The 25,626-nt window shown below is 50.6% G+C and overlaps 2 protein-coding genes across 4 annotated transcripts; one reads left to right on the top strand and one right to left on the bottom strand.

Annotated features, from left to right (window-relative positions):
• Positions 1–18: 18 nt before the first annotated feature.
• On the top strand, positions 19–7,672 carry MAPK7 (mitogen-activated protein kinase 7). Of its 3 annotated transcripts, none has more exons than XM_054689014.1 (7): positions 19–211; positions 3,068–3,304; positions 3,919–4,084; positions 4,693–5,771; positions 5,873–6,555; positions 6,933–7,066; positions 7,207–7,672. In XM_054689014.1, exons 2-7 carry the CDS (start codon positions 3,073–3,075, stop codon positions 7,361–7,363), a joined length of 2,451 nt encoding a protein of 816 aa, XP_054544989.1. In that variant the 5' UTR covers positions 19–211; positions 3,068–3,072; the 3' UTR covers positions 7,364–7,672. The 3 variants fall into 3 exon arrangements, with proteins under 3 accessions (XP_054544989.1, XP_037348751.1, XP_037348750.1); XM_037492854.2 differs by lacking the exon at positions 19–211 and adding an exon at positions 2,632–2,770 and having other exon boundaries at positions 7,210–7,672; XM_037492853.2 differs by lacking the exon at positions 19–211 and adding an exon at positions 2,632–2,770.
• On the bottom strand, positions 7,608–10,916 carry MFAP4 (microfibril associated protein 4). Its single transcript, XM_037492851.2, has 6 exons — positions 10,835–10,916; positions 10,461–10,539; positions 10,017–10,171; positions 9,437–9,533; positions 9,175–9,357; positions 7,608–8,812 (listed from the first exon to the last, which is right to left on the bottom strand). Exons 1-6 carry the CDS (start codon positions 10,838–10,840, stop codon positions 8,565–8,567), a joined length of 768 nt encoding a protein of 255 aa, XP_037348748.1. The 5' UTR covers positions 10,841–10,916; the 3' UTR covers positions 7,608–8,564.
• Positions 10,917–25,626: the final 14,710 nt, after the last annotated feature.

Genomic DNA, 25,626 nt, shown 5'->3' with positions numbered 1-25,626 from the left:
AACTCGCCCCCTTTGGGGAGCCAGTCTGATAGGAGCAGGATCAGGGGGGCTAGCTGAGGAAAGTGGGGAAGGATCCAGGAAAGGGGCCCTCACAATTGACAATTGCCTGCCCTCACAAGATTGGCCCCTGGAGCTGTGATTTGGCCACTAGGGCTTTCTCCCTGGATGCCCTAGCCACTCACTGGGTGACTGAACCATATTAGTCAGAGAGGTAAGTCTGTGCAAATAATGGGAACTGTTACAGATGTCCCCCACATACCTCCCACTGAGTCCACTTTTTCATTGGTAAATGGAACTCCCTCTCAAAATGTGGTGAAGGAGAAATGTGTAAGATGTAAGATGTTGCTTAAACACCTTCAGGTTGCGGGGGGTGGGGGAGAAGGAGGGGCATTCAGGAAGGAATTCCCAGTTAGTAATCTCAGCACCTCTGAAGGGCCAGTTCATTTCTGGAATCCATAAAACAACTCAACCAGGTAGGCTTGAATATCCCACTTTACAGTGAGGACATTGAGATCTGTGTTGTTTAGTCCCGGCTCCCTCCAAGGCCCTGGGCTTGTGTAGTTAGGTCTCTGCCAACCCCTCAGGCCCCATCTCTGTGTGTGACCCCTCCCCACCACTTCCCTCTGGACATGTATCATACTCTGCTAACATCGGCCCCTTGCACATACTGTTTCCTCTGCTTATACCCCTTCTCTCCATGCTCCTGGCCTCTTCGCCTGTTTGCAGATGCTTGTCCTCTATTTCCCAACTTAGATGTCCCTTGTGACTTCCCAGGCTGGTCTGAGCCTATCCTCACTCCCCATGCCCAAGAACCAGCCCCGTGATGCTATCACAGAGGAAAGCAGATCCCTGGATAGTAGTGAGAGAGTGGGCTGGGACTGTGCATTCACAGGTATGACCCAACACATAGCACCGATGTGGTGTTAGAAATACTGTGATATGATAGTGGTGTGAGAGTAAAGGAGACATGGTAGGGTCTGTTTCTGTTGACTGAACTAAATTTATAGTTCAATCTTAAGTGAAGAGGCCTATATAATCATATTGTAAGTGTCTAAAGTCTAGCTAGCTATCCATTTGTCCTGGGGCTGATCTGATACTACTAAATATATTTTTCCTTATGTTAAATTTTTTTTAAATGTATTATCTATTTTCTATTTTAATGTATGAAGCCCAATGTCTTGAAATCCAATGCCGAAAAAAAGGGGGTAAGAGTTAGCAAAAAATTTCATGTCATTATTAGAAAAGAAAGGACTTCTAAGGGGGTGGTAATTTTTTTTTCTTCACCTGGATTCAATACATTGCAAGATAAGTTTGTGAGACTTGAGCTTTACATACGTGGAACTTTCTGTATGTTTTAATGGAAAAAACAAAAACACAAGCGTGGGGTATATAGGCAAAAATCTTAAAAAACTTAGGTTTCCCAAATTCGTTTCTGGATGGAGCAACTTTGGCCATCACGTTGCTACTTCAGAACAAACCCTTAAGCCGGCACTCAGTCTGCTACTCACTGGGTTCCATCCTCAGCTCCCCGGTGCATTCACCCGTCATTATCAGGGCAAAGGAAGACCTGCAGGGCCCGTGTTCCCCGGCTTCCCGGCCTCCATACCACTGCCTGCTTCCCCAGCACCAGACCTCCAGTACAGTCGTCTCCGGAGCCCCCGACTCCAGGAACGTTTCCTTTACAGCCCTGCCTCGAGATCCCCGGTGGAAACCTTTCCTCCCGGCCCACACTGCTCATTATCATATTGGGTCCTAGAGGAACGGGGCTCGAGAAATATTTGCTATATGAACGATCAGGTTCTGGCCTGGGCCAGGGCACCAGTGCGGGCTCTGCCCTCTCTGGACTCTGCTAAAGCTCGGATCCGCGGAGTCAGAGCCGAACGGCCTCGGCCGCTGCCCACCTCAGTCCCGCCACAGCCCAAAGCTCAAGGGCGGCGGGACCGGCGGGACACACCACCGCGCGGAGGAAACAGAGGCGAAGCTAGCACGCCGCGGGACGAGGGGAGGAATGCCGGAAAACCACGCAGAACTCCGCCACCGGAAGTCAGTCAGTGGCGGCTGCAGGCTGGACGCTCTGGCATCCCGGAGGACCCGGATCTCTGTGGTTAGACTGAGGGCTTGTCCTAGACCTGGGATGATGAATTCGCAGAGCTGGGGTCCGGGGACCGATCGGGAAAGTGGAGGACACAATCCCCGCAGCCATGGGGACGAGTGAGGAAGCGCGACCATAAAGGGATTTTATGAGCCTGCCGCCAAGGGAACAGTCCCGGGCATCCCGGCTCCGCCAACTTCCCGGGACTGTGGCGGGGCTGCGTGCACGTGCGCGCGCACGCACGGGGGCTCGCTTTCCATTCACTCGGCGCCTGGGCTACCAGCGCGCATGCGTCAGGGGAGGCGCCGGGCCGCGAGCTTACCCCAGCCTAGCGCCCGAGCGCCTTTTGGGCGGCGCCCTTAGGCGAGCAGAACAGAGGGACGCGCGCTTGGAGGCGTGGCTTTCTCAAAGTGTGGACTAGGATTGGACGTAGCAAAAAGAAGGGGTGGGAACCTCTGCGGAGATCGTCCAGTGATTGGCTGGAGCCCGCGGGGAGCGTGGTCTTGGGAGGCGGGGCGGGAGGGCCGGCGGGGCCGGGCGCGACGCTGAGGTGGTGGCGGCGGCCTTGAACAAGTGAGCGGCCGGCTCTCGGAGTTCCGTTCCCCCGGTGCCCGGAGCCCGCGGGGCGTCGGGGATCTCCAAAAGCACTTAGGCGGCGTCGGGGTGAGGCGCCATTCGGTGAGTGTGGACCGAGGAAGGCGAAGTGCCCCGCCCCTCCCTTTCTTCCTGGACCGCGCCTCTCCGCACCTCCCCCACCTCCGACCCCGCGCTCTCGCCCGGACCCGAGCTCGGGGCCGGAGCCCCGGTGGGGCACGTCCGCTCCGTGCCGGCCGTTCTCTCCAGCCCCCCCACCCAGCCTCCGTCGGCTGAAGGAACTTGGATAGCCCAGGTCCTGCTCCCCAGCCTGCAGAGGGGAAATTGAGGCCGGGGCGGGGCCGGGTGGGTCATTCATTTCTCACCAGCGTCTCTGCACAGACGCCATGGCCGAGCCTCTGAAGGAAGAAGATGGTGAGGACGGCTCCGGGGAGCCCCCAGGGCCGGTGAAGGTGGAGCCCACCAACACCGCTGCCTCTGTAGCAGCCAAGAACCTTGCCTTGCTCAAAGCCCGCTCCTTCGATGTGACCTTTGACGTGGGCGACGAGTACGAGATCATCGAAACCATAGGCAACGGGGCCTATGGGGTGGTGTCCTCGGCGCGCCGCCGCCTCACGGGTGAGCTTCCCTCTGGATCCCTCTCAGACGTGGAAACCGTCTCAAAAGAGCCAGGGAGGAATGCTGGAATGTGAATTCTGCCTGTAGGTCAGGTGCCCTCTGGGTGCCAGGCTCGATGTTGGACACAGTTCTTTGTAACCCTGGCATGATGGTTTTGCCATCACATCAGCCAGCTTCCTTCCTCCTTAGAAAAATGACCACCCCGGTTAGACGGGAATGGAGGTCCTGCCTTTGGTTTCTGAAATAAGTGTGTTCTGGAGCTAGAGACTGACACAAAGGATTGATGGTAGGATAACTGGGTTCTAGATGAAGAATGTAGGAAGGTAGAATCAACTCAGACATTAGAATCTAGACTTTACCACTAGCTGTGCACCAACAAGTTATTGAGCTAAGTTTCCTCATCTCTAATTTTTAGCATTAGTAGCTGCCTCAGGATAGATGTAAAAGGAAAATCTGATAATATATGTAGAGGATGTAGCGCAGGGTTGGCACATAGTATTCAGTTTATAGTAGCTGATACTTGGCGTCCAAGAAGGGAGGTGTTGAACAGGGCCTGGTGTCACCATGCAGCTACCCCAGGACTTTATGGTATCTGCCTCCTCCCTGCTTCCTAGGCCAGCAGGTGGCCATTAAGAAGATCCCTAATGCTTTTGATGTGGTGACCAATGCCAAGCGGACCCTCCGGGAACTGAAGATACTCAAACACTTTAAACATGACAACATCATCGCCATCAAGGACATCCTGAGGCCCACTGTGCCCTATGGGGAGTTCAAGTCTGTGTAAGGAGCAGGGATGGGAGAGGGCAGCAGAGCAGTCTGGGGCTGTATTGCTAAAGTTCTAGAAGGCCAATTGAATTTAATGTAAGGCAGGCTTGGAAGATTCCCATGATTCTGGGACCAGTGTTCCATTGGGGCTTTCCCAGGGACAATTAATTCCTCAAGAAGAGTACATATACTACAGTTTTATAGAATCTCAGTATCTAGGATTTATACTGTAATTGCACCCTCTATTCTCATAGCTGAAATCACTAACCATTCGCAAAACACTTCCTACAGAAAACAGACAAGGCTTTGCAGTCTCCTCATAGTCCTTTAAATAGTTACTACCATACAATGGAAATGTCCCCCAAAACTTCAGCCTATTGGTCAGTCCTGGGTTTATTCCAACCACATCTTTTCTCCAATGGGAAAACTAAATCTGGAGAGGAAAGTGATTTAATGTCACTTAAGTTCTTGGAGGAGTTGTAGAGACTCTAGAATCTTCACCCCATGCTGCGGGCCCTAGAGAGTGAGGGTAGCACCTTACCTGTCTGGAGCTGGGAGGGGAATGGTGAGGGGGCTGAAACGTGGGTGGACTAGCCCACACTTTCCCCCCCTGCCCCTTGCAGCTATGTGGTCCTGGACCTGATGGAGAGCGACCTGCACCAGATCATCCACTCCTCACAGCCGCTCACGCTGGAGCACGTGCGCTACTTTCTGTACCAGCTGCTGCGGGGCCTCAAGTACATGCACTCAGCTCAGGTCATCCACCGCGACCTCAAGCCCTCCAACTTGTTGGTAAATGAGAACTGTGAGCTCAAGATTGGTGACTTTGGCATGGCTCGTGGCCTGTGTACCTCTCCCGCTGAGCACCAGTACTTCATGACTGAGTACGTGGCCACGCGCTGGTACCGTGCCCCGGAGCTCATGCTCTCACTGCATGAGTACACACAGGCTATTGACCTGTGGTCCGTAGGCTGCATCTTTGGCGAGATGTTGGCCCGGCGCCAGCTCTTCCCCGGCAAGAACTATGTGCACCAACTGCAACTGATTATGATGGTGCTGGGTACTCCATCACCTGCTGTGATTCAGGCTGTTGGGGCTGAGAGGGTGCGGGCTTATATCCAGAGCCTACCACCCCGCCAGCCTGTACCTTGGGAGACAGTGTACCCAGGTGCTGACCGCCAGGCCCTCTCACTGCTGGGGCGCATGCTGCGTTTCGAGCCCAGTGCCCGCATCTCAGCAGCTGCTGCCCTTCGCCACCCTTTCCTAGCCAAGTACCATGACCCTGATGATGAGCCTGACTGTGCCCCACCCTTTGACTTTGCCTTTGACCGAGAAGCCCTCACCCGGGAACGAATCAAGGAAGCTATTGTGGCCGAGATTGAGGACTTTCATGCACGGCGTGAGGGCATCCGCCAGCAGATCCGTTTCCAGCCTTCCCTACAACCTGTAGCCAGTGAACCTGGTTGTCCCGATGTTGAGATGCCCAGTCCCTGGGCTCCTAGCGGGGACTGTGCTATGGAATCACCTCCACCAGCCCCACCACCATGCTCTGGCCCTGCACTGGACACCATTGATCTGACCCTGCAGCCACCGCCACCCACCAGTGAACCAGCACCTCCGAAGAAGGAGGGTGCCATCTCAGACAACACCAAAGCTGCCCTCAAAGCTGCCCTACTCAAGTCTTTGCGGAGCCGGCTCAGAGGTGTCTTGTGGAGGCAGTAGCTGGCTGGGGAGTGGGGTGGGGGTCCCGGGCTTGTCCAAGGCTGCAGACTCTTACCTTCTCCCTTGCCCAACTTCCTACAGATGGCCCCAGTGCCCCCCTGGAAGCTCCTGAGCCTAGGAAACCTGTGACAGCCCAGGAGCGCCAGCGGGAGCGGGAGGAGAAGCGAAGGAGGCGACAGGAACGAGCCAAGGAGCGGGAGAAGCGGCGACAGGAGCGGGAGCGCAAGGAGCGAGGGACTGGGACCTCTGGAGGTCCTTCCACCGATCCCCTGGCTGGACTGGTGCTTAGTGACAATGACCGTAGTCTGCTGGAACGCTGGACTCGCATGGCCCAGCCTCCAGCCTCCACCCCGGCCACAGCCCCCACCATGGCACCAGCCCACGCCCCAGTACCAACACCCCCTATAACCCAGCCCACCACTTCTCCTGTTGGTCCAGTGTCCCGGCCAGCAGGCCCCCCACCACCACTTGCAGGCTCCACCCCTGGTCCTGCATCACAGCCTGCCTGCCTGCCTCCTGCTCCCCACCCTGCTGGCCCTCCTGGGCCCGTCCCTGGCCCTGCTCCTCTGCAGACTACCACCTCCAGCCTCCTGGCTCCCCAGTCACTTGTGCCACCCACTGGGTTGCCTGGCCCCAGCGGCCCAGGTGTTTTGCCTTACTTCTCATCTGGCCCACCCCCTCCAGACACTGGGGGCCCCCCTCAGCCCTCCACCTCAGAGTCACCCGATGTCAACCTGGTGACCCAGCAGTTGTCCAAGTCACAGGTGAGAGAAGAGGCCCACACCATGAAGACATCTGGATGTGGACCCAGGGAAAATGGATATGGGAAGTCCTTGTTTGATGGGGATAGGAGAGGCTTTGGTGTATCCTTGTCCCATGACAGCTGAGCATCAGGTGAAGCTTTGAACTGTCCCCTTGGTCATAGGAAGAATATAATGCCAATGAGGAGATTGTTGGGACATAGTAAGATACTCCCTGGGAAGTGCCCCAGCCAGCACTCAGTGATTGTTGAGGCTGGCCCTCAAATTGTCACCCTGGTGTCCTGGCAGAGCTGCCAGCTGTATCAGGGCAGTGGGTGTCTTGCAGACCTCAATATGCTCCTGGTGGTGCCTGTGTTGTAACCTGTCATCATCTTCTGCAGGTAGAAGACCCCTTGCCTCCTGTGTTCTCCGGCACTCCCAAGGGCAGTGGGGCTGGCTATGGTGTTGGCTTTGATCTGGAGGAATTCCTAAACCAGTCTTTTGACATGGGTGTAGCTGACGGGCCACAGGATGGGTAAGGTGGACCCAACTTCTGGAATGAGGCTGTGGGTGCGGGTTCCTGGTGCAGGAAGCACTTGCCTATGGGATGGGTGAGAAGCCAACCTAAGCTGACGGCGTTTCTCCCCTCTGCTCTCTCCATTTCCCTTCTCCCAGCAGCCAGGCAGACTCAGCCTCACTCTCAGCTTCCCTGCTTGCTGACTGGCTTGAGGGCCACGGGATGAACCCTGCCGACATTGAGTCCTTACAGCGTGAGATACAGATGGACTCCCCAATGCTGCTGGCAGACCTGTCTGATCTTCAGGAGCCCTGAGGCCCACAACTGTGCCTTGCTTCCAGGGGTGGCTCCAGCTCCAAGCCCATGGGAGCATTCTGACTGGAGCCCTAACAGGGAAAGTTTGACTTGGATTATTTCTGCAGGTTCATCTCAGACCCGTCCTGCGGCCTTAAGTAGCCACCTGAGCCACCACCAAACCATGGCAGGATTGGGAATCCCTTACTCCCCAAGCAATCCTTTTCAGTATTGTACTTTTATTATTATTATTATTATTATTATTTTATTATTAGTCTTTTTGTTAGCAAATCGAGGCCTGTGAAATACAAGGTTTCCTTTAGCACCTGACTCCAGCTCTTCTTTTTGGAGTTCAGGCCAGGGTGCTCTCAGTAGAGGGGCAAGGAAGAACCAGGTCCCCACATTTGGGGGCCAAGCAAATACATGCATGTACAACAGCCAGAGTCAGTTCATTCAGATCCTGAGGTTTATTGAGACCTGCACTCCCCACCTGATCCCAGCCCCACAGAGCTTGCCCTGTATCCCCTTACATGGCCAAACCTCAATCCTGGGGCAGGTGGGATCTCGTATCTAATGCCTACCTTGGATGTGGCTATGTTAGGGTGGCATGCAATAGTGTGAAATAGAGTTACAGTTTTGAGCTTTGGGGGGCCTGAGACAGGCAAGTAGGGGAAGTTGAGTATAACAGAATGGGGCTGGGGGAGTAAGTTGCTCACTAGTGGGGAATAAGTTGGTGTTAAGGAGACCAAGGATGAAGGTGCTCTGAGACAAGCCAGAGGGAGTGCTCGTGTGTAGCCTGGTATATGTTGTGGGCAGCCTATATCAGCTCAATCTAACCTGGTAGGATGGCCCCAGAGCAAGCTGTCCACGGTTTAAGGGTGCTGGCCAAGGTGAAGCAGAAAAACCTACAGCCAGTGAGAGCAGCTCCTGGCTCTCAGACTTTGGGATAGGGGAGAGGAAACTGAGTCTGGTGGAGCCTCGCCAAGTGTGGGCTGAGATGGCTAGTCTTTCAGAGAAAACCTGGGAAGCTTTTGGCACCAGAGCTTCAGGTGGAGGGCAGCAGAGGTATGTGATGGGGTCAGCTGGGGCTAGAGCCACAAGGCTCCCTGTGAGAGACAGGTGCTGAGAGGGAAGCAGAACCAATTTATGGGGTGGAGGTAGGGGGAGAGGATGTGCTCATGGAGACCAGGAGCAGCCAGGGAAGGCTGGAGCCTGAGGGATTTCATGCCCGGCGGATTTTCATTTCTGTGCGCTTGAGGGAGTAGTAGAAGCCCTTCCACTGAGCCCAGTTGATGCCATTGGCATAGGAGAGGTGGGAACCGCCCAGGTAGAACCCATTGAGGTTGGCGAAGTGGCAGCTGCGGAACCAGAAGGCTCCTGAGGAGAGGGCTGCACAGTTCTGAACAAAGAGGTCCTGGTCCCGGTCAAAAGTGGAGAACTTCTGGCCACTGTGGTAGGAGAGGGAGTCACCTGCAGAGGGGAGGAGGGAAGAGGCTACTACTGAGGCTGGGAGCTGAGCCAGAGCCAGCAGGGAGAGGGGTGACAGCAGCAAAGGATAACTCTGAGACATGACGATCTGGTGGGATGGGATCCCTCCCTGAGCCAGATGTTGGGTAGCTGTGCTGCAACAGAAAGAAACAGCTGCTTCTCAGAGGGCTGTGTGGGAGCAGATGGGGATTTTCCCGGGGCCTGAGGCTCAAGGTGGGTGGGAGCCAGCCATGGCCCTTCCAGGCCCAGAAGGGGAAAGGAGGGGCCTGGAGAGGATTAAGGGTAACTGGGCAGTGCCAGCCCTGCCCACCCCCAACTCCTTAGGCTCTCGAGAGAGGCGATACCTGCCCCGCCGTCCTCAAAGCCTGCCACATAGAGGGTATAGCCGTCCTCCTCAGCGCTGATTGCGTTAGGGGAGATGGAGAAGTCCACATATTTGGCATAGGCTGTGTTGTTTTCAAAGTCCTCCAAGTCCACCCGCAGCTCATACTTCTGCTTCAGTGTCAGGAGGTGCATGTTCTGCAGCCCTGCAGAGGAGGGGCAGTTGATGTCAAGGATCTGACTCTGGGGCCACCCCCAGCCCAGCCCACCTGGCCCTCGTCTTACCCAGCCAGTACTCCCCGTCAGCACGGCCAAAGCCCATCTTATAATCATTCCAGCCCCGGAAGAAACTCACCGAGCCATTGAATCGCTTCTGAAAAATCTGAAGCAGAGAGGATGAGCCTAGAGAATCAGGGTCCCTGGGCAGGGGCCACCCCCCAGACCTGGGCCCTGTGGTGATGATGCATGTTGTGAAAGGACTGAGCCAGGGGCCCTGAACAAGGTGCACGCTGGCACCAGGCCCCTATGTGAGCAGCTGCTGGAGTGCCAGGAGGAAGTTAACAGGGATGCGCTAGAGTTTACATTCCTAAGTGTGAGGCCTGGTGCAGGCTGTGTAACCTCAGGCAAGTGACCTCGCCTCTGGTAACTATATAAGGTCTTTTCCTCCCAGAATTGTGAAAATTACATGTGCTAACCTACCATAAGTACCTTGAATTAAGAGTTGGCAGCAGCTTGCAAAGGATCTGTGAGTTTTGTTTCCCCGTTTTAGAGATGAGGAAACGGGTTTATAGATGTGAGTCTTGGTCGCAAGACTGAGACTAGAACCAGTCCTCTGCCCTCGCCCTCCTCCCTGCCGCCCACTTACTGTCCACTTTCCGCCCTCCGTGGTCATGTCACAGAAGACAGGCACGGGCACGCTGGGGCCCGAGGGGTAGATGAGGTACACGCCATCTGCCTGATATCCCTGTGCGTAGATGTCATCGCAGTCTAGGGGCTGCTGCAGGCAAGACTTCTCCAGAGCTGGGGGCAGGGCAGGGAGATTTAGGAGAGGGGCTGAGGAATTATGGGCTCCTCAGCACGCCACAGTTTACCTCAGTAACTGGGAGCAAGGTACTTTGTCACAAGAAATGGCACGATTTCTTCGAAATGGGCATGCTCCAAGACCATCCCATCCACCTGCCCCGTTGTATAAAGGAGGAAACCAAATCCCGAAAGCCGGGACTCCGCCCTGAGGCCTGACTCCCAGAAGTGATGGCTCATAACAGCTTCTCACCCATTCAGGCTGCAGTTGCAATGTGGGACTGCTTACCATCGCCCCGGATCCCGGAGGCCTGGGGAGCACAGGGCGGAGTGGAGAGAAGCAGGAGCAGCGGCAGGGCCAGGAGGGCCTAGCAAGGACAGGAAGACCGTTACTTCACTGCAGCCTCTCCCCAGCCCCAGAGATGCACTTCCACGCCACGCAGACCACCCCCTGCAACACCCCTTGCCTGCTCTTTGGCACCTCTTTCCCCTCCCAAATGACCCCACTCTCCAGGATAGGCTCAGCACCCTCGCTAGTGGCTTGAGAGTTTCAGCTGCATCACAGGAACCCCTGTGCCTTCATAGCCTCCTCTCTGGTAAGGATCCTCTCCATAGAGTGCGCTTAATTCCCCAGTGCTGAGTCCCCTGGCCCAGGCCCGGTACCTTCATGCTGTCAGTTCAGCTCTGAGCTGCTGGGTGTCTGCTGCCCCAGACTGCGCCCCAGACTGCAACCGCCCAGAGTTATGTGCTGGGCCCCGGCCAGCGCCCAGGCCCCACCCCCTGTAACTGCAGAACCCCCACTCCACCTCCCAGCCACAGAACCAGTATTGCCTTACCCCATCAGGAGGGCCCAGGGAGTGGGGCCTGTGCCAGGGAGCCACCTGTGTCTCATTAGGCCTGTCAGGGGCAAAGCTCTGCAGACATTAACTCCCTGCTGGCTCACACTGCCCCTTGGATCCCTTTTAACAACACCCTCTGGACTTGTGGGCCCCCTGGCACCCCCAACCCATCCCCTGCTTCATGATGCCCGCCACCCGCTCCCCACCCCAGGAGATGTCTGCTTATTTTCTCTCCCTCCTTCCCTGGCCTGTGTTTCATCAGCCACGGGGGAAGGCTGAGGGGTGGTGGTGTAGGTATGTCTGGGTTCTGAAGCAGGGAGGCCCGTTCTGGGGGAGCAGACAATTGGTGAACAGCTTCAGAGTTCCTGATGTGGGAGCCTGACGGGCTGTGGGGGACAGGGGCAGTGGGGGCCAGACTGTCTCCTGGCAGGGCCAGGACATTGCTGAGCCATGAGCACAGTCTGCAGGCGTCCAACTGCTGTCTGCCCCAGCTCCAGCCAGGGCCCCTCTCCAGCCCCCATCACTGCCCCCCTCACTTTGGCCCCTTCCCCCCCCCAAAGACTTCCCTGGCCCATTTTTCTGGCTCTCACGCCCTAGCATAGGGCCTCTTCTGTTTTTCCTCACCTCATCTCTCCTTTCTTCCAAACCCTTCACTTCAGTCCCCACCCCACCTCCAACTCCCCCTTACGCTCTTCTCAATCAGGGTTTCCTTTCTGCAGCCCTGAAAGCTCTCCAATTTATTTCTTGCCCATATTGAGCAGAGGTCTTGCTCTGTCTGCCTCCCAACCATCCCTGAGACGCAGCAGCTCCTGTCTCCTGGGTCCCAGCCTCCCAGAGCCCTCTCACCAGGGTTCTCATTTTTCCAGTTTCTCTATGGGGCTCCCTGCTGCTGGTCTCTCCCTTCCTGTCCCTCCTCTGTATAGACTGACCAGAGCAATCTTTCTAGATAGCAACTCTGACTGTCATCACCTGCTTAAAGCCTGCAGGGGCTACTACTGCCTACCGACTCAGGGTAGAGGCTAAATATCTCACCTTGGATTTGGACTTTCAGTCTGGCTTCAGCCTACCTTAAGGACCTTATCCCTATTGCTTGTGACACATAAAGTACAATGTGGCCACCCCAGACCTCTCACCATGGATTCCCCATACCTTTGCCTGCACTGTTCCCTACAGTTCCCACCTGTCAGTCTCCGCTCCTTGGGCAGGGTCTGTGCCTGTCCTGTCCTGTATGCTCAGAGCCCTGGCACGTGATTTCATTCACAGGTCACATAGCTTCAGAGCACCTACTTTGTGCTGCCTGCTGGGGATATAATATCTGCCCCCAAGAAGTGGCAAACACAGGCATTAGACAGTTTATTGTAAATGTAATGTGTTATGAAAGAACCTTTTGTCAAATGGATGAACAAATGAGACAAAGCAGCTCCCCTCTCTTCACAAGCCCCTGGACGAGCCCAGCCCACCTCCTGGGCTTGGTGCTACTAGTAAGAGTTGCATCTCTTCATAGTTGTGTCATGTCCTGGAGTTTCTGGAGCCACGCTGCCTGTTCGGGTGCCCTTGGGCAAGTTACTTAGTCTCTCTGCCTTGGTTTCCTCTGTAAAATGAGGATAGAAACAGCATCTGTTTCAAAAGGGTGTACCTATTTCAAAGGATTAAGTAACACACAGCAAATGCAAAGCACAAGACCATAATTAGTAAACTATCATCTTCATAAACATAATTGCTCTTACATGAATGGATTGTCTTCAACGTAATTTTTATTTTCACGGAAGAGAGAGGTTCCTGCCTCTTGATATCCACTCTTCCCTTAGTCCTGAGTAGTGACTTTTAGTTGGGTTCATTGTCTAGTCTAACTTAGACATGCGAGAATTTTTACTAAAAAGATAAAAACAAGTTTTGTAAAGATGGGCAACTGTTCCCTTTTCTTTCTGCCCTCTGTTCTGCTGCTGGACATGATGGCTGGAGCTCCAGCTGCCACTTTGGGCAATGAGGATGAGGCCACCTCAGGTGATGGTGGAGGGGTGATCAGGGAGGAACTGGATCGCTTATGACATTGTGGATCAGGTTCAAGGCCAGTCTGAGGCTGCCTTTCTCTAGTGCTCTTTGATGTGGAAGAGAAAGAAATTTCTATCTAGTTTAAACTTGGGTTTTATTCTGTTACACACAGCTGAATCTAATCCTAATACATCTCTCCTTTCAGCAAATACCAGCTAATTTTAGCACAGGCTACAAAAAGTAAAAGAATGAAAAATCAGTTGTCAAAACAAACAATAAAACATGTTCTGAGTCAAGAATCAAAGGCTTTTGCAGAATACAATAAACAAACATTGGAACAAAAGGGACTATTAAGCAATGAGGTAAATAAAATACGAAAATAAAAATTACGTATTTTACATATTTTACCTATTCGTTTTTTTTTAAAAACTTCATGTACGTGGGTTTGGCAAAGCAGGCACTGTGTTTTCTGGATGTGGTTGGGAATTAGCTTAACTCTTTAGGGAAAGAAATTTGGAAATACTTAACCAAGAGTCAGTATCTGTCTTTGAAGACATTGCCTGAAGGAAATACTCCAACACATTGAAAAAGTTACATGTATTACTGAACGTATTTGTTGATTGCCCACCATGGGAAATCTCCCATGTTTGGGGAGTTCCCCTCCTGACTGGGACTTGGGGTGCTTGTTTCCCCAGGCCTCGTAGTTTGGTTGAAAACACATGACCTTCATTTAGCTGATCAAATGCACTGCCCTGGCCTTCATTTTGAGAGACTGATTTGAGAAAGAGGAGCACAAAGAATCTGGTCTTGGAGTGCTGCTAACCCCAGTGATGACCAGGTTCTGACTGGTTTGTGGGGGCTTTGGAAGTGCAGCTGAGTCACCCTGGTTCCACCTCCAGCTTGGGCTTGCGAAGCCCTGAGCTTGGGGTGCAGCCCTCCTGGTGAGGTTTGCTCTGCCCGGTATCTGAGAAAGATCCCTGACTTGGATCTGAAGAATGTTCTCTCAGGTTTCCTTCACTCCTTGCAGGGGACAACTCGGATTGACTTTGTTGGGAGGTGTTCAAGGCCTCCAGGGAGTGCTGGGAGGTTTGCTGAAGCTCAGTTAGGGTGGGTGGGAGCTGAGGCCACGCCAAGGCTCTGGGCCACAGACCCTAGGCCGTGGTTTTGTGCGGACCATTTGTCAGGGTGATGCTCCTTATTGTACAGGCCCACGGAGTTGTCTGCTCAGAAGCCAGATTCCAGGAGGGGGGAACATCCATCCCTTTGTCCTTGCTTGCCTCACACGCCCACCCCTTTGGCATCTGTCTCTCTATTCCACTCTCCATACTGTTCTGTGTCTAGGGCATTACTGGGTTCCCATGGCCCCTGGCTTCTGGCTTGATTTGACTGCTGGGAGGCACTGGCAGGGCATGGAAGAAGAGAGAGCTTGGGGGCTTGGCTGTGCCCTCTTCCTCCCCATACCCCTTAGGCCTGTGGTGGTAAGATTCCCACCAGTGCCAGTTCCAGGGCCTTCAACATCCCATGCTGATTTCCTAATGCCCACATCCAAGTAAATAGCCCCTTCATGAAATTCTCTTAAAAACAAAATAAAGCAAAACAGCTGAGTCTGCCTTTGCTTCCTGCCAGGACCCTGATTGACACAAGGTCTCACTTTGATTTTATAAAAGCCCAGCAGCCTGTGGGATGGAACATTTTCAGTTGTCGGACAACAGCTAAGGACCCAACCCCCACATTCTCTCTGTAGGTGCTCCACACTCCTCTGAAGGATTGACCAAATAGCCCCTATATTATCACCCCACCTTCAGCTTGTGCCAGAGAAGGCTTAGCAGGGGAAATTAGAAAGGGAACTCCTAGAAATAGCAATTGAGGAGGAAAGAAGTTGTGTCCCTCCCCAAGTCAGGCTAAGTGAGGGGGAGCCAGAAGGAGATCTCTGGCTGAGCTGCAAAAGCAGGCCCCACTTTGAGGCTGCTACTATAGCAGAGTGGGGCGCCATTTGGAAGGCAGGCATGAAAACTGGGGCCTTGTGAGAGGCAGGGGTCTGCATGGGCCCTGGCAGGGTGAGGATGGGGTGACCCTGGCTGGGGCCCAGTGGGTACATTAGAATATCAGGTCAAATAGGATTAGGGCCCACCCTAGTGACCTCATTTTAATTTAGTGTTCCATTGTGAGGTACCTGACTTTCAGGGGACACATCCAGCCAGTAGTGAGCACCTCCTAGGGCACTTTGGGTACACTGTAAGCCCTGCACAGGCAGCCGCGGGCAGACACACCTTCAGCCCTCCTGGCGGAAACATAAAAATAAAATGAAGTGATGAAAAGATGCAAAACAAAGCAAGGTTGATGGGTGGGGTGGGGGAGAAGGAATTCAAGAAGAGAAGTGGCTGACACTGAGCCCCAGGCCCCACCAACATCTGTCATGGTGAGTGGGGAGGAGGGCTGGGGGAGCGCATTCCCTCACAGCCTATATTTTCCTTCTTTATCAAGAAGGAAGTTCAGGAGGATTTGGTGTGTCTCCCCGCTTTTTTTGTAGTTTGGGGAGTTGATGGAGTTGATGGAGCTCAGGATGTGGCCTAGAGGCGAGCTAGGTTGGAGATGGGCAGCATATTGAATGCAAAGCCAAGAAAGGCCTTTGGGATTAGCTGTTGCGTTACTTCAGCTCCTTGTTTACTACTGGAATTGAAGCAACCTTGGTGCCATCTTTTATTTTGATGTGTGGATGCTGCAGAGTAAGGGGAAAATACACAGGCGAAAGCCTTTTGTTTTTTAAACAGTCACACAAATGCATGTGCTTAGTTGGGAAAAAGGGGACTGAGCTGGCCTTTATCGAGCTGAAAGGCCTTTATTGAGAAACAGCAGTCCCCACTGTCTCTGCTCTGAGGAGTTCTGGGGTGGGGAGCCTTCTCCCCTTCATTGTGTGGCCACTGGGGGGCCCTTCTCACTGGAGGCTGTGTCCTCTTTCTGAGAAAAATCTTCTCTACAACCTCTTCTTTACCTGTTTTCTTCCCCTCCATTTTCTCTGCTTTCTTTCTGATCATTTTATTAGTTAGATGTTGGACCTCCCAATTCGATCCTTTATTTGTTCTTGTAGTGTCTCAGATATTTTCCAGATGTTTTTAATGTGTGTTTTTAATTCTATTATCCGGAGCACACCCTTAATGTCCAACACTCCAAGTTACTTAAAAAATAACCTATCACATTATTTTTATTTTCCAAAATTCCTCCTTCTTAGAAGGTTTTATTGGGTATAATTTACATGTCCTAAAATCACCTACTCGTGTTGTACAATCAACTATTGTTCCTTTATTAAAAAAATAAAATGGTTTACAAAAGTTGGCTAGGATGTGGTGAAAAAGGAACTCTCCTACAATGCTGGTGGGAGTGCAAGCTGGTCCAACCACTATGGAAAGCTGTGTGGAGATTCCTCAGTCTACTAAAAATGGAGCTACCATATGATCCAGCAATTCTACTCCTAGGGATCTACCCAAAGGACACAAAAACACTGATTCAAAAGAACACCTGTACACCTATGTTTATTGCAGCACTATTTACAATAGGTAAAACCTGGAAACAACCCAAATGCCCCAAAATACATGACTGGATCAAGAACAGATGTTATGTATACACAATGGAATATTATTCAGCAATCAAAAAAGATAAACTCATGCCATTCTCAGCAACGTGGATGGAGCTAGAAGGAATTATGCTCAGTGAAATAAGCCAGAAGGAAAAAGAAAAATATCAGATGGTTTCACTTATAGCAGGAATATAGGAGAACCAAATAAGACACCAGTGTAAAAAAATAATAACAGTACAAAACACAACAAAGCAAAAATGGACAATTATAACTCAAAGACATCCTGCAGGGGAGGAGGAGGGAGAGGGATCAGAGGGAGGGAGGGAGGAGCAGGGGTATTGTGGTGATGGTGCATGGATGCATTGGTGAAGGAAACTATGGGGGCTACCCTGAGGGGTGGGGGAGAAGCAAATATTGTTTAAAAATGAACAATGATGTAAAAAAATTATTTAAAAAATTAAAAAAACAAAATGTTTTAGAGTGCTTTTAGGTTCAAGCAAAATCAAGGGGAGGATACAGAGATTTCCCATATACCATCTGCCCTCCAGGTAGCCTCCCCCATTATCAACATCCCTTATAAGAGTGGGGCTTTTTTTTTCTTTTTAGATTTTATTTTTATTTATTATGCATACAAGAACTGGGGTTTAGGCCAGAGGTGTGGGGGGTGAGAGGATTCACCAGAGACAGAGTGAAGAACAGAACAGGCAGATTGACTAAAACACACTGCTGTGGGGAGCAGCGAGACTAGACAGGAGAGGTCTGCTGTGCCATGTGGGTAGCTCCCTGGCCAGGGATGGAACTCAAGCTGCAGTGGCTGCTGATAGCTTAATAGTGCTGTGACTTAATCCCTGTGCCACCAGGGAGGCCTCAGAGTGGGACATTTATTACTACATTGACACATCCTTATCACCCAGAGTACGTGGTTTACATTAGGGTTCACTCCTGGTGTTGTGTGGGTTTGGATAAACATGTAATGACTTGCATCCACCATTAAAATATCATGTAGAACAGTTTTCTGGTCTTAAAAATCCTCTGTGCTTCACTGATTCTTCCCATCCTCCCTCCTAACCCCTGGTGATGATCTTCTTACTGTCTCCACAGTTTTGTCTTTTCCAGAATATCATGTAATTGGAACCACATCATGTGCAGCCTTTTCAGACTAACTTCTTTCACTCTGCAGTGTGCATGTAAGTTTCCACCATGTGTTTTTATGGCTAGTCACTCATTATCATCCATTGTCTGAATGTACTGGACATTATCCATTTACCGACGAAAGATCTTCTTGATTGGTTCTAAGTCTTTGCAATTATGAATAAAGCAGTTGTACGTAGCTGAATGCTAAGGAGGGTGCCTGCTGGACCACATGGTAAGAGTGGGTTTAGTTTTGTAAGAAACTGCCCACCTGTCTCCCCAAGCGACCGCACCATTCTGCATTCCCACCAGCAATGCGTGAGAGTTCCTGTTGTCCCACATCCTGGCCAGCATTCAGGGGAGTCAGCGTTGGGGATCTGTGCCATGGTAACAGGTGAGTTGTTTTGCTGTTTTCATTTGCGGTCCTCCCGTGATGCCTGAAGTGGTGAATCTGCCGTCTGTAGCTCGTCACTGGTCAGATGTCTGTTTAGGTCTTCTGCCCAGTTTTTAAATTGGGTTGTTTTCTTGTTGTTGAGTGTATTAGCTCTTTTTAATTTTTTTTCTTGGCTTTGCTTTGTTTGTGACTGCATATCTCCTTTGAGGATACCAATTGTCAGCTATGAATTTTTCTTGCTTCCTGCATTGTCTCTAATTCCTCCTTTTTGTTTGTCATCTTGGTCATGCTCTTGTCTGTTTCCTTCAAATGCCCACTGCTGATTTGTTCCAGTATGGGAGGAGGCTCTGGAACACAAACCCACTCAGAGCCATGTTGGCCCCGGTGGGGCTGGCCTCACTGCGTTTGAAGCATCAGAAGTGTGTTCTGACCCACAGAACGAGAAAACCTGAGTCCTAGCACAGGTGGAGGGAGCTTGTTGTATCCACACAACAAATAAAACTCAGAGATCTGCAGAGTGGGATGACTTGAGCATTTACAACTTTTTCACTTTTACTTTTGTCTTTTTTGGATTTTGGAAGGAAGAGAAAAAAAGATGGGAGACGAATCTACCAGATTAACACCCCCCGATTGTTTACACACTTCTAAATGATTTTTTTGTTATAGGTACAATCTCTTGCCTTTGATAAATAAGGAAACTGAGGCTCAGAGAGGTAGGAGAACCATAATAATTTTTTTAAAAAAGATTTATTTATGTATACAAGAACTGGGGTGTAGGCCAGAGATGCGGGGGTGAGAGGATTCACCAGAGACAGAGTGGGGAGCAGAAAAGGCAGATCTACTGAGATACACTGCTGAGGGGAGCAGCGGGCGAGACAGGAGAGGTCTGCCAGGCCATGTGGGTCAGCACCCTGGCCGGGATCGATCTCATGTTGCAATGGCTGGTGATAGCTTCATAGCACTGTGTCTTAACCACTGCTCCACTAGGGAGGCCCAGAACCATAGTTTTTCTTTCCCCACATACATGACCCCAATGGGACAGGAGAACAGCAGGGCCTTGGGACACATGCAGGAGTTGGGTGGGCCACACACAGAAAAGACATGGTTGGAGGGAAATTTTTTTGTCTTTCTAAATTTGAAGTGTCTTGAGTTTCTCCTGGAGCTCTTTGGTAAAAGCTGTAGAGCGGAAGAGCATGGCTGTAGGAATCCTGGGTGCAAATCCCAAGTATCATTCCCATTGATAAATAGGTAAAGGACCAGTGGGTACAGAATTCCATTTCTACCAAGTTTTATCATCATTCTTAACACTGTATAAGTCCACACACAGGCATGCATATTCTCCTGCACTAAATCTGTGGAATACCTGTCACACATCAGTCACCAGGTAGACAGCAGCATGACAGCACCGAAAGGTGTAGGCCCCATTCAGTGCTTGTGATGCTGAAGTTTAGGGAGACAGAATGATACAAATATTTCTGCACATCCTATCCCCATACATTCATTTTACTGAGCCCAGACAAGTATCCACAGCCATACGCCAAGGAAGAAAACAGAGGGAGTGGACTTCCCCCATGCAGCTGGTTAGGATTTGGGAACAGACAACAAGCCGGGCACATTGGTCATGCATATGACTTGCTGGGTGGTGATGAGAGTCAGGAGGGGGAAAGGAAATGTGCACATGGAATTGATAGAAAGGAACTGAAATCTGGTCTCACTTGGGCCAGCACAGGCTCAGCGAGAAGGTAAGATGAGAGTAAAGCAAAAGTCAGCCAACTTGTCTGTGAAGGGTCACATGTTGAATATTTTCGGCTTTGTGAGCTGTGTAAACTCTGTCGAAAATTTTCAACTCTGCCATTGTGGTGCAAAAGCAGTCATGGACAATCCATAAACACACGAGTGTGGCTGGGTTCCCGAGAACTTCACTGATGAACATGGGCTGACTTGGTCCACCCCAGGAATAAAGACCTAATGAAACTGAGGAAGGGGACCCTGAGGATCTGTGAGTAAAAAAAGCTCAACCAATGGCCACAGCACAAGAAAAGGCCCTGAGGTAGAACGTGCCAATATGGCTGAGAGACCGTGAGCTGGTGGGGTGGCTGAAGCAGAGGGGGCAACAGTAGGAATGTAATAGAAGTACATCCTGAAAGTTCTTATAAAGCTGAGCCACAGTCAAGGTGTATTAGCCTGATGTTACTATTTTTCTTTTACTGAGTATAACAATCATATAGGAAAGGGGGGTGCATTAAGTGTGTCACTTGATGTATTTTCACGTGGGTAAACACCTAGACCAAGATAGAATATTCTCAGTCCTTCCAAGTCTGTGTGTTCACCCGAGGCAGCCTCTATTCCCACTTCTCTCATTTACCTTAGTTTTGCGTGTTCTTGAACTTCCTATAAATGGAATAATTCAGTACGTATTTTTTGTATCTGGTTTCCTTTCTTGATACAGTAGCTTCTTCTTTTCTTTTTTATCCTCTGCAATAAAAAATAGTGGTCTTCAAAGTGTCATCTGGGGTTCTCTGAGGGTCTACGAGACCCTTTCAGGGTGTCTGAGAGATCAGATAATTTTCACAATAATACTGAAAGATTATTTGTCTTTTAACTCTGTTTTTCTCATGAGTGCACAGTGGAGTTTTCCAGAGGCTGCTCAGTTTGGCATCTCAAGAGACTAAATGAGGAAGCAGACAAGAGAAAACAGCTGCTTCTGATTAAATCAGATAAGAAAGAGATTTGCAAAAATGTAAAATTAATGCCATTCTTCTCACTATTTTTTTGTGTTGGGAAATATGGCTATTTTTATATTATTTATGTAAACATGTAGTGATTTATTATTGTTGTTTTAAACAAATTGATAAATACATTTTTTAAATGTTAGATTTAATTTCTAACCTAGTAACTGTCAGTTGATATGACCCACATAAATGATAGCTCTGGTCCTTCATAATTACTAAGAGGGCAAAGGAATCCTGAGACCAACATGTTTGAGAACTGCAGCTTTACAGTATTTATTCATTCAGAAGCAATACTTGATTTCCCATTCTCTGGTTGGGAGGCATTTGGATTGTTTCCAGTTGGGTTATTGTGAATAGGCTGCTGAGAACACTCATGGATCTGGCGTCTGTGGACAAACGTCCTCACTCTTCTCAGGTATTTGGGATACTGGGCCACAGGAAGCGGTGGTTCACTTCTGGAGAAACAGCTGCACACTCTCTACAGAGGTTGTACTGGCTCACACCTCTGCACCAGAGTCAACCTGATGTTGTAAGTCAAAATGTTACAGGGCAACCCTGCTCTAAAACGGGTTGCCTGACTGTAGGTCCTCACTCGTGTGCTTCAAGGGAACTTACACTGCTGGCACACACTAAAGGTTAACAAAGGTTTATTTATAAGGGAAGGGGAATGAAGAAATGTACAACTCAGGGAGAAAAGAGGGAGATAAATTCATAAATGCGTTCTACCTGATCTGCTGACCTGGAATCCCAAGTGACCGGCTGAGACCAAATCTGCCTGGCCAAGAGCATGAGCCAAGTGCCCCAGACCTCACTAACATGGCTGGTTTTTATTTACAAACAGAGGTCGCAACTTCCCTTTGGGGATCATGGGATTTGTTGTTCCCTGTGTCTTGATGGAGTGGGGGTGGCATCTACAAAGCCTGTAAGGAATTTGCTCAGGACATCCTTTCACCCTAACAAAATGCTTACTGATTACAAGGAATTTGGGGTACACTCTGATGACACCGAAGAGGACATCTCAACATTCACTGATGCTTTCTTAAATGGGGGATTTTAAGTGGGGGATTAACCCCTTGTCCTACCAATACACACAGTGTGGCCCATCTTACCAGCAGGCCGAAAAGATCACAAGCAGCTGCAGAGGGTAAGATCCAGGGTGTGACCCCTGAGGAGATGCATGCTGGGAGAGAGAGGGGGTACTCCTGGAGGGACAGAAGGTCACCCTGAGGGAAGGAAATCAAAAGAGACCTGAAGAATACTTCAGGTCTTAAGTACTTAAGAATGGGCCAGCCCCAGGAGCTGGGTGGCACTTTAGGCTGAGGGAGGCCCTCAGGGTTGTGTTTGCTATGGCTGAGAAGCAGCAGAAGGCCATGTGCTTGAAGTAGAGGGAGCATGGAGTGGAGGAGGTGAGGGAGGGAGCAGGCCTGTGGCCATGGGCAGGCCTCGCAGGGGAGCCACGAGAAATGCAGCCCCTTCTAAGGTCAGCAGATAGGACAGCTTTTGGGGAGTTTTAAAGAGAAGGCACATGCTTCTTTTACATTTTTACTTGTTTTTAAGTGAGACTTTTAATAAAAGATAATTGTGGAGTCACATGGGGTGGTGCGAGAGACCCCGTGTATCTTGTACCCAGTTCCCCCCAGTGGGAACATCTTATGAAATTAGAGTTCAGTCTTCAGCTGGGATAGTGACCTTGGTGCCAAGACGCAGAAGATTCCATCCCTGCAGGGCCCCTGACTCCTTTTCATAGTGTAACAGGGTGGTCCCCAGGAAAGGGGGAGGTTCCCTGCCCCACCCAAGGGAGGGTGGAGCTGAGCAGGAAGAGGAGAAGCTGCAGAAGAGACTGAGGAAGGAAGCAGGATGGAGGCAGGAGACCTGGAGGAGGCGCATGGAGCCTAGAGACACGTGAAGAAACTGCGCTTTTCTTTTGGTCATGGACTGGGTGACACAGATGTGGGTGAGACCCGTGGGGAGGTGACCATGGCAGCTTTTATCTTGATGTTGATTTTGCTCTTTTCTTTCCGGGCTTGTCTGGTAGTTTCTGACCCTTTTCTGTGGGTCCCCACTGGAAGATGCTTTAGACTTGTAGCAGGCTTTGGGGCCTTGTTCTGGGCCGATCCCATATGGATGGACTTTTACCCACGAGGGGACGGGTAACTTTGGGTGCTTCGTTTAGAAACTAGACTCTGCCTTACCTGTATTGTTTCCTAGTTTTATTAAAGTTCCTTCCCATTAAAGTCTCCTATGTTTTGTGTTGATGCAGCGGATGGCAGAACCCATTTAAAATAGGCAGGTTTGCGGGGCTTGGGCTGCCCCTCTCCCTGCCCTATAACAATAGCACTGCTCCTTCCTCCTCCCCTCCACCTCCTGCATTGCTGGCAGCCTTCAATCTCTCTCCACTTCCATGACTGTCATTTCAAGAGGGCTGTGTAAGTGGAATCATATCACATACAACCTTGAAGCTGACTTTTTTTTTTTTTTTCAATTCAACATCCTTCTCTGGAGAGTCCTGGGACAGCTGTGTATGCGGCTCATTTGTTCCCCTTTGCGTCTGGGGTGGATGTCCCCTTTGTTTCATCTCCCATTGCAGGGCATCTGGGTTGATTCCAATTTGGGGTTATTTTACCTAAAGTGGCTATAAACATCTGTGTGTAGATTTTTGTGTCAACCTCATTCTTTATTTCTCCAGGATACCTGGCCAGGAGTGCCATCGCTGGGATGTATGGTACTTGCATGTTGTTGTTTTTTTTAAGATTTATTTATTTATGCGTACAAGAACTGGGGTGCAGTCCACAGGTATGGGTGTGTGAGAGGATTCAGCAGAGACAGAGTGGGGAGCAGAACAGGCGGATCTACTGAAATACACTGCTGAGGGGAGCAGCGGGCGAGACAGGAGAGGTCTGCTGTGCTATGTGGGTAGCTCCCTGGCTGGGGACTGAACTTATGATGCAGAGGCTGCGGGATAGCTTCATAGTGCTGTGTCTTAACCCCTTGTGCCACCAGGGAGGACCTGCATGTTTCGTTTTTTAAGAAACCTCTCTACTGTTTTGCAGAGTGCCGGACTATCTTACCTTCCCTCCAGGAACACATACACGGTCTGTCTCTCCACATCCTCGCCAGCATTGGGTAAGGTTGTTATTTTTAAATTGAGCCATTCTGATAAGTATGTAATGATAACTTACTGTGATTTTAATTTGAATTTCCCTAGTGGCTAAAGATGTTGAGGATCTTTTCATGTGCTTATTTGCCACTCTTCTATCTTCACTGAAAGTCAGCTGTTCCTATCTTTTGCCTATGTTGTAATTAAAAGGTTTGCTTTTCACTGCTGTTTTGAGAGATCTTTGTATAGCCTAGATAGTAATCCCCTGTCGGAAGTTTTTGTTTGCAAATGTTTTCTCCCATTCTATGACTTATCTTTTCATCGAAGTAATAAGGCTCCTCTGCTTCTCTGGCCCACAATCTGAGACAATGAGAAAAAGAGAAAGTTCAGGGAACGTATCACTGTTGTTCCCCAGTTCCCTTGGCCCTCAGCCTGTCTGCCTTCTTCCTTCCATCTTTCAGAATCTTGTTTTATATCTCCAGGAGGTTTATTTGTGCTCCCCACAGGAATCGTAAAAAGCACATCTATTCTGTCTTCCAGCAGGTGAAGTACCTTAAAAAGTTATATGAGGCATAACTTACATGCAGTGAAGTGGGCCCGGATACCTGGCCACCCAGATGAAACATTCTTAGCATCCTGGTCCTGGGAAGGACTTTTTCATTTATATAATTAAAAATCCAACTGGGGGCCTCCCTGGTGGCCTAGGGGTTAAGTCTCAGCGCTTTCACCACTAAGGCCTGAGTTTGATCCCTGGCCAGGGAGCTACCCACATGGCATAGCTGACCTCTCCTGTCTTGCCTGCTGCTCTCCTCAGCAGTGGTTTTCAGTCTATCTGCCTGTTCTGCTCCCTGTTCTATCTCTGGTGAATCCTCTCACCCCCCACTCCACAGTTCTACACAAAAATAAATAAATAAATAAGTGAATAAATAAAGTGTAAGGACATATGCTTTTATTTTTTTTTTATAGAGGCATGTTTTATTTATTTATTTATTCATTTGTTTGTTTATACATGCACTGGGTACAGTCAGAAGCACGGGAGGGTGAGAGAATTCACCAGAGCCAGAGCGGGGAGCAGAGCAGGCAGAAGGACCGAAGTACACTGCTGAGGGGAGCAGCGGGCGGCAGGAGAGGTCTGCGCGCCAAGTGGGACCCTCCTCCGGTGGCCGGGGAGCAGCCGGGGATCTAACCGGCGCTGCAGAGGCTGTGGGCAGCTTCGCAACCCAGCGCTCAACCGCTGTGCCACCAGGGAGGCCCAGGACATATGCTTTTAAAAAAATCCAACTGGCTCTGGGGTAGAGGGTGGACTGGTGAGAGGAAGGGAGGTGCTAGTGGCCCTGGATTCTCAGGCCTGTGGACATCTGTTCCTGCTGTGGGTGCTGGGTGGGGTGGCCCAGGCTCTGTGGATCACTCCCAAGGCCGCTCGGTCTCTTGGCTGACCATGTTCCCCCTTTGGCCTCTGGACTTCCACTGGGGCCTAGTAGCCCGGGCCGTCTGCTGTGTGCGTGTTGGCGGGGTGGGCGTGGTTGTGCGAATCTCCTGCTCCAGCCACTGCCTCCAGACTCATTGTCAGAAAACAGAAGCAAATTCCAGTCTTTGGACACTCTCCTTCTTGACCTTTGGAGTCGCCTGTTAATTTCCTGTTACATAACCTTGCTTCACAGTACTCGGCCTTCATTTCATCAAAAATAGGCTGCAT

This window comes from Talpa occidentalis, unplaced genomic scaffold (genome assembly GCF_014898055.3).
Source record: "Talpa occidentalis isolate TD23 unplaced genomic scaffold, MPIMG_talOcc4v2.1 talOcc4.7, whole genome shotgun sequence".
Taxonomy (NCBI): domain Eukaryota; kingdom Metazoa; phylum Chordata; class Mammalia; order Eulipotyphla; family Talpidae; genus Talpa; species Talpa occidentalis.
This window is presented reverse-complemented; position numbering and strand designations above follow the sequence as displayed.